The 13,034-nt window shown below is 40.8% G+C and overlaps 2 protein-coding genes across 2 annotated transcripts in view; one reads left to right on the top strand and one right to left on the bottom strand.

The window, feature by feature from the left end:
* Window positions 1–4,439: 4,439 nt before the first annotated feature.
* Window positions 4,440–10,375, top strand: NOL7 (nucleolar protein 7). Its single transcript, XM_069092432.1, has 8 exons — window positions 4,440–4,765; window positions 4,873–4,933; window positions 5,674–5,732; window positions 6,749–6,780; window positions 7,304–7,355; window positions 7,822–7,943; window positions 8,030–8,107; window positions 8,648–10,375. The coding sequence occupies exons 1-8, from the start codon at window positions 4,506–4,508 to the stop codon at window positions 8,734–8,736; spliced, it is 753 nt and encodes a 250-aa protein (XP_068948533.1). The 5' UTR covers window positions 4,440–4,505; the 3' UTR covers window positions 8,737–10,375.
* RANBP9 (RAN binding protein 9) overlaps window positions 10,209–13,034 on the bottom strand; it is a 90,955-nt gene continuing 88,129 nt past the window's right edge. The window contains exons 13-14 of the mRNA XM_069092431.1: window positions 12,769–12,880; window positions 10,209–11,216 (exon numbers count right to left, since the gene is read on the bottom strand). Coding sequence (XP_068948532.1) covers window positions 11,086–11,216; window positions 12,769–12,880 — 243 coding nt within the window. The 3' untranslated portion in view covers window positions 10,209–11,085. The remainder of the gene's footprint in view (window positions 11,217–12,768; window positions 12,881–13,034) is intronic.

Raw genomic sequence — 13,034 nt, forward strand, 5'->3', positions numbered from 1 at the left:
CCCGTGAAATGCACACCACGCTCCGAGCTGCATCCAATCAGAGCTGCAGCAGTGAGCGCGTCAGCCTGTTCTTCCCCAGTGATTTGCTTGCTGGCGCCATTGAGAGCAGTGCCGCGGAGGAGAGCTGAGGCAGGACAACATAAGCCCTCCCCTGAAAATAAGCCCTCTGGTGTTTTTCTTTCCAAAAAATTTAATAAGACAGTGTCTTATTATCGGGGAAACACGGTAATACGGACTACCTAAATTAAAAACCAGGGCTTTAATCACTCTCCAACTGTGAATAACTTGTAAAACCTGAGACTTATTAGTCTCAACCAGGGGATCTTCACCAGTCCCCACCCAAGGAGTCTTCACTGGTCTCCACCCATGGCCACAAATACCTGATCCCCTTGGGCCTTAGAAGTTGATCAGTGGTATCCCTGCCAGGCCTTTTCCAGCCCTGGTGTGTGTCTATCGATCCAATACTGTTTTTCTCCTAATTAAATTAACACAACAGAAAGAGATGGGAGTTTGGGATGCAAGCAGAGAGCACTTCCCAGATCCCCCCCCCAAGGGAAGATGTCAAGCTGAACATCAAAGGGTCTGAGCTGGTACTGAAGCACCTGCATCACCCCTCCAGGAGTCATGAAGAAGCCCCTCACCATGATGAATCCTACTTCTGACACCAGAATGTGGGCAGCCAGGTAATGGAGCCCACAACCTGGAAGAAGTAGAAGCAGTTTATGCTTGAAAACTACAAAGGGGAGGGGTTACACTAGAGAATGGATAGTCTCTCCCAGGAACAGGTGGGACACAAGCAGGACGTTTTGCAGGAACAGCTGACCACAAGACTGGTTTGGGCCAGTTCTGGGGTTACAGCTCAGCAAGTGATCACCAGCAAAGGTGTCTGGAAGTGAGCAAGACTTTAATTCACTGCAGGTTCCTGGTTGGCTCTGTTGGCAAATACACTTACTCAGTGTCCAGTGCACCTGTCTGGTAAGGTAACTCATAGAAAATAGTCTGTATGACCCTGGACAAGTCACTTAACCTCATCATACTCAGCTTCCTCATCAATAAAATGTGAACTAAGGCCAGATCTTCCCCATGCCTGTCCTCTGTCACAAGAGAAAATTTCTCCACCCAGATGATGAATCTTTATTAGGATTGTGTCCCCTGGGATTTTCTCCCCATTATTGGGAAGGAGATCTGAATCCTTTGTATGCAGCCCATATTTATTCCTTTGCCAATTATTTAGACCAATGAAAACAGTTTGCTTTATTAAAATGCTCTAGGTAGGATCCCTAGCCACAATCATAAATTAATGGAGATGATTTTAGAAGTACCCACTTGATCTGGGTTAGTGGACCCAGTCAGCTGGGGAAACTTTTCAGGAAGTCCAGAACAGGTTACAAGTCAGAAATACAACATAGCATTAACAAAACCTAATATCAGTTAGGCTATGTTACCAGTTTATTCTAGCTGTATGAACTGAAAGACCAAAGAAGCTTCAGAAATAGGTAGCAATATCAGAGCCTTTAAAAGTATGTATAGACCCAGTTAGTTTTATTAGTGCCTGAATGACAGTAGGCATCCATTTATCAGTGAATGAGGATTTTTTTTTTTTTGGCATGAGTGGAGACATATATCAGTGTATAGATAGTGTAATGTTAACAGTGGGTAGTAAATATTTCTATATCCTATTAGCAAATGGTGAATTAAATAGCATTAAAATCTTTCTCCTTGAAAGCGGGTCAAGAGTTTACCTGTAAAATGTAGGGTTGTAGTGACAGAAATCCAGCCTGACCAAAATGAATGATTTAACACAGATGAGCTTTTAACTTTGCTCCTAGGGGAAAAAAAAAAAAGGATTAGGTTTTGAACTGAACCCCTTAAGTCAATTCAGCCAAGTAAACATTTTGTAAGCACCTACTATGTGCTATGGTTTGGGTACAAAGAAAGGAAGAAGATAGTTCCTACCCTTAAGTAGCTTATATTCTGAGGTAGGTGACATTCTAATGGGAGAAAACAACAGACCAGAAAGCTGAAAAGGTGGTAGGGGAGGCAAGGGAGAGGAAAGGTAGCTAAGAAGGGAGTATGACAGAAGTGCAGCCAAGTGGGAAACGGAAGAGTTGGCTGGCTTGGGCTTCCTGTATGAGAGGAGCCTCCCATCATAAGGAAGGGGCGCAGGACCAGAAGGTACCGATGAGGCATGAAATTCAGTAGAACACTTATCAATTGCTTTCTATGTATAAGATGTTCTTATACATAGAAACATTCTTATACATAGAAACACATTGCTGAGTGTTCAAAGACAAACAAAAAGATCTGTAAACAAGTAAATCAAAAATATTATACAATAAAAAAGTAACTTCAAAAGGAAGAGAGTACAAATAACTGAGGGGAAGAAACCATCAGGTAGAGGTGGCGCCTGATCTGTTTCTACAAGGTATAGGTAAGGAGAGAGTCACTCCGTGCATAGGAAATTATTTGTGGCAAAGGAAAGGAGGCAGGAGGCTCTCCAGACTCTGCTGTCTGGGGAACAGCTCAAGCTAGTCTGATTAGAAAAGAAAGTGCCTGAAGGAGAAGCAGAAATTAGTCTGGAAAAGTAGGTGAGAAAGGAGGGTTTTTTCAGTGTCTGAGAATCTTTTGTTATACTGTTGGGGCCATGAAGAACCACTCTGTTACTTGGGGGGGGGGGTAACATTCTCACATCCTGGGAATATTAGCTTGGTTGTATCAACAGAATTCTAAATGCTGTCCATCCTGGACCGGTCTCTAACCTGGGAATGGCTAGAGCCAAAATGGATTAGGTCAGAGGCAGGTGTATCAGGAATCAAGTAGCGGTTTAATTTGTTTCAGACTGAGGAAAACCCTGGCAAGTGAAAGGCCTACTGAGTAGGAGGGCTTAATATGTTGGGGTACAGGCAGTGCTTATGCACATACTGGGCTGGACTATGACAGTCATTTTTAGGTCTTGAGCTACCGTTCTGTATTGTCCCAAGTCTTGGAGGTCGTAATTACTTTGTGGGGTAGAAAACTAGAATTCTGTGATAGGAACAGGAGTTCGGGATTGTGAGGACGTTGAGACGTGATGGATGTTGGCTCTCAGGTCCCTGGGAAATGCAGGGAATGAACACCTGGTGCAATGCACTTTGCCAGAGGGTGAGATCATCCAGAGCACAAAGGATTGTTGTTACGCCAGGCTCAGGGCCTTAGCTCTGGGAAAAAGGGTATCTCCAAAATATTTTGACAGTAGCTATGTGGAAGATAAATTAGAGAGGAAAGAGACTGAAAGCTGGGATAATGAGGGGACTATTGCAGTGGTCCAGTCAAAGGTGGTGAAGATCAGCACAATGGTGACAGCTGTGTGAGGTGAGAAAAGGAGACTTGTGGGAGAGGTAGAAGACAAAACTCTTGGCAATTGATTCGACACAGGGAAGTGAGGAACAGGAAAGAGTTGATAAGGACTCAGGTTGGGAAACTGAGATGACTGGAGGGATGGTGGGGGTGGTACCCCAGAGAGATGAAGGGAAATTTGGAGGATTGGATCCAGGAGGAGGGGGAGAAATTTAATAATAATAGCTCACAGTTATATATTGCCTACTATGTGTCAGGTGGGAGGTAGGTGGGATTATTATCCCTGTTTTACAGAGGAGGAAATTGAGGCAAACAGGTTAAGTGACTCGCCCAGATAGTAAGCATAGGAGGCTGGATTTGAACTCAGGTCTTCCTGCTGCCAGGCCCAGTGCTGTAGCCATGTGCCATGAAGTTGGAACATCATAAACTCTGTGTTGCAGGTGTTGAGTTTGAGGTTCCTACACTCTAACAGGAGACAACAGACAACTAAATATACCACGCAAACATAGATGGGATGAACAGGAAATAACAGTGGGAAGCAATTGAAATAAAGGGCTGGGGCAAAGCAGAGAGATTCTTTGCAACAGAATAACATGGACTCTAACTCGGGAATCCATAAATTACTACACAAGTTTTTATATTTTGAAAAACATCCACATTTTAAAATTTCATCCAAGAGGGAGGCTAGGTGGCGCAGTGAATGGAGCACCAGGCCTGGAATCAGGAGGGCCCGAATTCAAATTCAGCTTCAGACACTTGACACTAGCCGTGTGACCTTGGGCAAGTCACTTAACCCCAATTGTCTTGCCTTCCCCACTCCAAAAAAAAAGGGAAAAAAAGAAATAAAACTTCATCCAAGCTCAAGAGCTCTACAAAAACTGGCAGCGCTGGTGGTTTGCTGGCTTCTGACCTGGCTTAGCTGCACTTGAATCAAATCAACCAACAAGATCATAAACATTGGTTGGGGTGGGGAGGGGAGGGCCACCTAAGTATCCCCTCTCCTTTGGAGAGGAGCGCATGCGCAATCCTGGGTGGGCGCTTACCAGATGGCGCGGGCACTCCAGACCTGTTGGGGGCAGCAGCACCCTAGCGGTCATATCCACATCACCTGACTTCCTCTCTTTACTGGGAGCCACTTCCGGGTCACGAGGCCGGCGGGAAGGAGGAAGATGGTCAATCTACGGCCGCGGAGACAGTGCCGCACGCAGTCGGCCGAGACGGTGCTGGACCAGGGGGACGAGAAAGAAGATTCGGAGGAGTTAGACTCAGAAGAGGAAGAGCCGGACCTGGAGTTTCCCGATGGCGGCCCAGCAGCCGAGACGATGGAGGAGGATGACGATGACGATGAAGCCCCAGAAGAGGTGACGTTCGCCAGCGCCCAGGCGGAGGCCGAGGAAGACAAGCGGCGCCTGCGGGACGCGCTGCGCAGGTAACACCCGCGAACAGCGCGGCCCGGGCTGGGGAGGGGGCGGTGTGGGCCTCGGCCGCGCCCACGCCCCCCCGCGAGCCTTCACCTCGACTGGCCTTTCTCCGCAGGGACAAGACCCTCCTGAAGGAGAAGCGGAAGCGGCGGGAGGAGCTGTTCACGGAGCAGAAGGTCAGAGGCCCGGGGCGGCCTCCGGGGTGCCCCTTCCCCGCCGCCTTGTCGGGGCTCGGGAGCCGGAAGATGTGCCCCCTGGCGCGCTAGCTCTTTTGTTGCGCGATACCCTGCCGGGTCCCGGCCCCTTCCCTTCCTCTGCGCCCCTCCACCAAGGCAGAGGCTCACCCTCACTGTGATCCTGCACCCGACTCGGCAGAGCAGATCTCCCTTTTCCTTGGGGGCGCTGTTGGCTGGTTCCGATCCCCGTGAGAATGCAGGCTTCTCCCTCCTAGTGTACCCTGGTGGAGAGGTGGCAGGTTTCTTCAAGGACCATCCTATATTCCCCCCCCCCCCCCCCCCCCCCGTCTATCATTTACTTTGCACGGACCAGAATTTGTCAGGATTTTTTTGGCCAGAGGCCACGAAAATTGAAGGCAGGTGAAATTCCCAGGCTTGCTCAAAGTCACTCATTTTAGACATTAATTACAACGTAAGTGGGGGGCAGATTTTTTCTGAGTGCTCTCTTAAAAACTCAAGTCCAGAAGAGAAAGTTGAAATTCAGGCTAGTACAAACCTGGCCGTCATCCCGCATTCAGTCACACAGGTCATAAAGAGTAAGAATTGGGATTTCAACTAAGGGCCTTTTATCCCAAAACTAACATTCTTGATTATATCTAGATGAATAAAGTCTGCTAAGTATGATCTGGCTAAGTACCTCTAGTAGTCATTTTAAATGCCTTTTTTTTTTTTACTTCAAGAAAAGAAAGCTGCTTCCTGCCACTCTTCTAGAGGAGTTGACTGCAGCTCCCCAGATTAAGTAAGAAATGGGTTTTGCTGACTAATGATTGTAAAAATTTGGGGCTTTTTCTCATATTTCAGTTCTTGAAATGGAATCAACAGTTGTAGTACTGCTCTGTGGTACAACTCAGTAATTAAAGCAGGACAACTTATCATTAAAAAGCTTTCCAAATGTTTTACTCCACTGGGTTTAGGGAGACAAAGTACCTCTCCATTTCTTTTTCAGACTAACAGGAAATACTCTGACAAGTCATACTTTCCTTTTTCTTTCTCTAATTGGAGTGATAGAATATATTACTTAATTTCTCCTAAGTATGTATACTTCAAGTATTTGAGATTCTACTTTAACTTCCCTAACATGGAGTCTTTGATTTGTGTAATGATTATTGGAAGTCTGCTAATATATTTGTTCTCAGATTTCAAAAGCTTAACCTTAAGTTTTTCCTGTTTTAACCAATACTGTGTACTGATCCATCTTGTTTTTAACACGTTTTGTTTTGTTGGGAAAATCGGTAAGACTCAGAAACAGATCATCCCTTATCTACTAAAGCCTTTCACCTCCCTCTCCAGCCTTACACTTCTGATACCTTTCTTCATTTTAGTTAAATTGGCTCTTCTTCCTTGGACATTCCATCTATGCATTTGCACAGGTGGTCCTCCATATCTAGAAATGCCCTTCTTCCTCACCTCCCCGTTAAGAATCCCTAGCTCTCCTACTGAAACTTTTTTTGATACTCAATATTAGTTTTTCCTCTTTAAATTACTTTCAGTAGACTTATCTTCATATGACTTATATTCCAGAAGCAGATATAAACTCCAAGGGGATGGACTTTTTGTTTTTGCATGCTTAGTACCTTATAGACTGAAAGGTCAGATTTGGGACCTTGGAGTCACAGAGACTTTTCCAAAATTGGCTGAGGTCCTAATCCTGTGACTCTTAATTTTGTTGTGCCTTCTCCTTCTTTAGTTGTAGAAAACAAGATTTTTGCTGCTAGCAGCAGACATTCTAATCACTTATTTTTCCATTTTTATTAGAATAAATGAATCATTACCAAGACTGGAAAAAGGTATGAAGTATTGTGATTGTCACTTCTAAACTATATGTAATGGTTGTTTTAAAAATTAGGTTTTATTATCTGTACTTCAATGTGGTAAGAGAGGACATTAGCAGACTATAGCCAAACATAATCTAGTTATTACCTCTTTTATAATTAATGTAGTTAGCTGGAGCTATTCATGCAGTTAACAAAGTTATAGTCATTTGGATTCAATTAACTATTTCACTAGAATTCTCATGTTCTTATCAAGAATGTGGGTACCAAAAAGCTTTCATAACAGAAGTTGTTATTGCCAGTTTGCTAAATTTTTTAAGTAACTGGGCACAGTATATAAGAATAAACCTGAGGTCAAATACAGCCTTTAACATCTAATTAGCTGTATGGCCCTGGGTAAGTCACTTAAGCTGTCTGCCTCAGTTTTTTCACCTACACCTCCCAAAGGATTGAGGATGAAATATTTGTAAATACTTAGCACAGTGCCTGGCACATACATAGTAGGTGTGTTATAAATGCTTATTTCCTTCTATCCTAGGTAATATGGAAAGTGAGAACAAGGGGAAAAAAGAACAAACATTCCCTATAAGGTAATGAACTCCAAGTTATATGAAAGTGACATTTGGAGGACAAATATTAGTTATGCATAAAAGATTAATTTTAGGAAATCATAGCTAATAAAAGTAGACTTCAAAATTTGGATCCATTGTATAGAGTGATTGAGTATTTCTGTTGTTTGAGCTCGTTGGAAATTGTAAAACTTACAATTTATATGAATTTTATAGAAATTATAAAACTCAAATCCAACCTGAAACATTTAATTTAGCTGTGTGACCCTGGGCCTCAGTTTCCTCATTGATAATAATCCCACTTACCCTCCCAGAGTTCTTGTGAGGATCAAATGAGATAACTAAAAGCATTTAGCACAATGCCTCACATATAGCAAAAGAATTTGATTTTTACATTTTTCTTTAGTATTATGAAATGTATTTTGTTATTTTTTAAAAAAATATTCATTTTGCTTCATTCATTTCAACTTTTCATTTTGGTTACCAGAGTAAAGAAGAGGTACGTGGCTTGTAGACTGAAGGACCAAGATCTGATAGATTTAAGGCAGCAAGCAGCCAAAGGCTTCATACAAAAATATTTATATGGTCGAGGGAGCAACAGAACTACTGGTAACTTGATTTCATGTATATTATTTGCCTAATTAACATTAATTTGCCATGGTCAAAAGTTAAATCTTTTTTTTTTTCCCCATCAGTAAACAAATTTCTTTCCCTTGACAACAAGAGGCTGCCAGTTAAAAAACCTGCAGTTCAGTTTGTGAATAATAGTTGGGGTAAGTTAACTTCTTCTTCCTTTGCATGCTTATACAAAGCACTTTCAGGAGTTGGCTACTGCCCACAAGAAGACGGCAGGGTTGGTTAAGTAACTTTTTTTGCTGAATTTTTTTTTAAGTTTCTTGAAAACAGGTCCAAATTATAGTTTTGTGGACACAAGGTCTATGATATTTTTACCATATTGGGCATAGCCCATCTTAGGGAGTTGTTTGAAGCTCAGACATGTCAGTTAACTTAAGTCATAGGCAGTAAACATGGTCAGAGATGGGCTTCAAAAATCCAGGTTTTTCTGAGTTCAAATCTAGTACTTTATCCATGCTGCTTTTTACACACTGTAATTTCTGTTTAAAAAATAACATTGCAGGCTGATTAGCTGATATCTTTTATAGTCAAATTTTATTCCTAGTATTGTAGTACTACATTATTCTACCCCACCTAAGTGGTGGATAATTTATTGTTTAATGCTCAAGTTTTAAAAATAAATTTGATTTGCATATTGCCACGGGAATTATATAAATGTATTCATTTGTTTGTTTTAGGAACAGAGAGAAAACAAAGTGCCAACAAATTCAAACAACAGTGGATGCATAAAAAGAAGCTAGCTTCCAGAAGACCAAATATTACATAAGTCTCATTTTTTAAAAATGGTTATACTATTTAAAAGATTACATGAAACTTATTAAACCTGTTTTGTTTTTTTAGAACTTGCTTGCTTTCTCTTAGAAGTGCACACTTAGTCTCCGTTTATCCGTTTATTTAGTCTTTTTGGCTAATAAGAACTGGGAACTGGTCCTACTTATACATGATGGATGACAACTTCTGTGTCATTCTGAAATCATGGGATTTCCATGCCTCTTTTACATACATCTGTTAGAAACTGAGTTCATGAAAAAGTTATGAAAAGCAAAAACATTAACTGACTTTAACAAATACCAAGAAGTAAGCTCTTTTTTCAGTATGGCTTTGGCCATGTTTACTGTCATTAGCTCTCACTTCTGCTCTACAATAAGAATTGCCTTTTGGGGAATATTTCTATGCAGTACAGGTGTATGGAACTCCAGACCACCAATCAATCATGGGTTGTAAAATGAGTGGTTCATTTGGACCCCATAGGATCATTGGCCCTTTGGAGGCCAATCCCTTCGTTGTACAAATAAGGAAACTGAGGCCCAAAGAGGTTAATAATGATTTGCCCAGGTTACACAGCTAGCATGTGAAACAGAATTTGAACTCACGGCTTTTTGTCTCTCAAGTCCAAGTGCTTTCAAAAGATAGGAAAGTTTTCTCTACCAATGAAAGTTGGCACATTCTCTGCAATTTAAGACTTAGTGAGTTCTCTGGAGTTTATTATTTGAGTGACTATGAGGGTCACATAGCCCAAATGGGTTCAAAGTCACCTATTATACCATGTTGTCCCTAGAAATTTAAGTATAATATTAATTAAATCCCCAAAGGTTTCTAAAAAGCAATTTTATGTAGGAAAAAAAAAGTAACAGCAGGGCAACAAAAGGTGGTTGTTTTTTTTTAAGCTATCTGATAACAAAGATAAGTAATGATAGCCGTAGGTACCAAATTTTATTTTTCTTCTATCGTAGCTAAAGTAAAGGCTGTTTGTCAAGGCTGTTACTAGAAATGATGTTTTGATCTAGTTTGCACCTTGCTGTTAGTTTAACAGAACTGATCTTCGTTCAACTACAGTCTAAAAGATTCAATAGCTATAAGTAAAGCTTTCATTTCTTTCAAAGCAACTGGAAGAAACAACCAGTACTAACATTCTTGGTCTGACCACAGTAATGCCAAATACAGACTTAGATGGATACTTGTTTTTTTTTTTTTTGGGGACAACCCATCCTCCTTAAGGATGAATTTCCCATTTCTCTGTACCAGTGACTTGTTTCTTTCCTCCTTCAGGCTGTAAGTGTTGAACCTACTGTGACTACTACTATATAATACTATGTGGCTACTAGACTGAACCAGCACTCCTAAATTTATACTGCTCCAGTAGTCAAGGTCAAACTGTAAGCAGCATTAGTATTTTAATTTAGTTTTACTTTGTACCCAATTTTAGTTTTAAATTTAAAATTCATACGACTCTTAATATCTGTAGAAGTAAATTTTTAATGGCTGGTTAATTATATCACTACATTTTTATTGCAATATAGTACTCATTTAAGCACTTAAAAATGGAAGGTGTACAAAGATTAAATTAAGACACTGTAAATTGACTAAATATTTGGTTTTTTATATAAATAAAGGTCATAACCACACTGTTGACATGTAATACTGTTATAATACAACAGTTAAACTTGTGAGTCTACAACAGAAGTTGTCTGCAGTTAAACAGGAAACAAAGTTGAAAAAGACCATGTTAAAACAAAACTACTGGGACTAACAGGTTGGGATTGTAAGTAGCAACAAACATATTCACTCAGCTCCTGAGTATTTCAAGTTTTACAGTACACATTAAAAATGATTTCTTCCATCAACACTATAAATCCAAACTGTCAGGTGTTTATGCACTTTGGAAATTACAATGATTGATCGCTAATAATGGGAGCAGGAGGGGGTTGGAAAGTCTTCCAATTTGAAGTTTACATCACCCACATGCTAATAACACAAACACAACTTGTTCTATAGTTCCTTCCCCCACCTCCCCCCAACCCAAAGAAGCAGGATTTTGGGTTTGGTTTTTTAGATAATTGTTTTAGAGGATTTTTAATGATCAAATTTGAATATCTGAAATTCAGCAATATTTTAACTCTTAGACAACTAAGAGGTTAAAGATGGAAAATAATTTCTCCTAACACTAAGTTAGAAAATCATTTGCATCATGCTGTAAACTAGGAAGCAATGTAAAGCGACAAAGACCTGTCCCCAGTACATAATTTTAAAAAATCTAAGTTTCAAATCGGCAGAGCTGGTCTACTTCCATGTTGACTATATGCCACAATATAAGTCTGAGTTCTTAAATGCATAGCTAATGAAGATAGTCTTCCACTGTGGCAAATGCACAGGATCCAATTCCTGATCGAGCCATCAGTCCTAGACATTGTGTGGCTTGTCCCATTGCTAGGGCAAGTGGAGGTTGCTTTGGCAGATTGTGAGTCTCTGAGGGGGGAAAGAAAATTCAATAATGAAAAACAGTAATTAGGAACCTTTAAAGGATACTATTTTTAACCAAGAAATGTATTTATTAAGCATAATGCACGAAACAGCAATTGGGAATAATAGTAAGAGGAGCAGTTCAGTTATATTACGATATAACTGAATCCTATTACAAATGAGAGCACCATCTCTCCTAAGTCAGCCAAAACTTACAACTTCAGTGCCATCCCGTTTGCACTCACCTCCACATATCCAGTCAGTTGCTAAATCCTTCTACTTCTACCTTCACAATGTCTCAGTTTTTTTTTTTCTCTCTCCACTCATAGTCATGACTGGTATAGACTCCTGTCAAACCTCACACCCAGAATATTACAGTAACCTCCAATTGGTCTTTCCATCCTAGTCAGTCCTCCACTCAGCTGCCAAAATGACCTCCCTATAGCATAGGTGTGACTATATCACTACCACATACCCACTAAGATTGCCCTGCCCCCCCATCAGTGACACCCTATTACCTTCAGGATCAAATATAAAACCTTGTTTGGTTTTTTAAAGCCCTTCACATTCTGGTCCCTTCCTATTTTTTCAGTCTGCATAACACAATATTCCCTTCAACATACTCTACAATCTGGCAACACTAGCCGCCTTTTACTTGAACACAATGTTATCCCCTAACTCCATGTCTTTTCACAGACTGTCCCCTGGCACCTGGAAAGTTCTCCCTCTTCCTCACCTCTACCTCCTGATTTCCCTGGCTTCCTCAAAGACTCATCTCAAATTCCACCTGAATTCCCACTATTGGGAAAAAAAGAGGCTCTTCTCAACTGCTGAGCCCCTACTCTTTCCTGTCCCCACTGATACTAACCTCCCTTTGAGATTACCAGAGAGAGAGCATGCTGGAGCCAGGAGTGCACTTAATAGTACACAGTTGTCTGAAATGTCTCCTCATTATAACAGGAACTCTTTGAGTCTTCTTGCTTTCTTTGTATCTTACCTGACTGGCACAAAGTAAGCACTTAAATTCTTTATGAATAATTTTAACAAATCTGTTACTGTAAAGTAGATGAAGTACACAAAAAGGCACAGTGCACACTACTTTAAAAAATTAAGTATTTATTTTGCTCTTGATTTTATCTAGTCTAGGACTGACTGAAATTATGTCTGAAGGGCAAATTCAAAGACTACAAAGTCAACACCAGTAATTTTCTAACAGTGTTAGGTAGATGTTCCCAGTTTGTTTTGGGGGGTGCTCTTATTCAGTCATGTCCCCATTTAGGGTTTTCTCAGTAAAGATACTGGAGTGGTTTGCCGTTTTCTTCTCCAGCTCATTAATTACAGATAAAAAAAACTAAGGCAAACAAGGCTAAGCAACTTGCCCAAGGTCACACAGCCAAATTTGAACTCAGAAGATGGGTCTTCTTCACTCCAGTCCAGCACTCTTATCGACTTCAACACCTAGCTGGCCCCCAGCTATTTTACCAATCTTAAAATGCTAGCACCCTCTGCACAGAAATTCAAGGTAATCAATTATGTCCTGCTTTTTAATTTTATTTACCTAGTATTGCACTGTTCAGGGCTGAGCACACAGGTTCTCTTTGTATTGGGTCAAGTTGGTTTCCAACTGGACTGTTCCAGGGATCTGAATAAGCAAGCAAACTGAATGCATCCTGTTGAGAAAACAGTAATGAGTTCACTTTTCAATTCCTATGATTTAGCTACTATATAATATCAGTTCAAACTGAGAACCAGGGAAAAACTTGACTATAAGAATACTCCCAGATAATTCACTTAATTATTCCAATCTCTCTCTCTCTCTCTCTC

This window comes from Petaurus breviceps, unplaced genomic scaffold (genome assembly GCF_028583685.1).
Source record: "Petaurus breviceps papuanus isolate PSGF00001 unplaced genomic scaffold, PetGlider_PUasm1.0 190, whole genome shotgun sequence".
In the NCBI taxonomy this organism is placed as follows: Eukaryota; Metazoa; Chordata; class Mammalia; order Diprotodontia; family Petauridae; genus Petaurus; species Petaurus breviceps.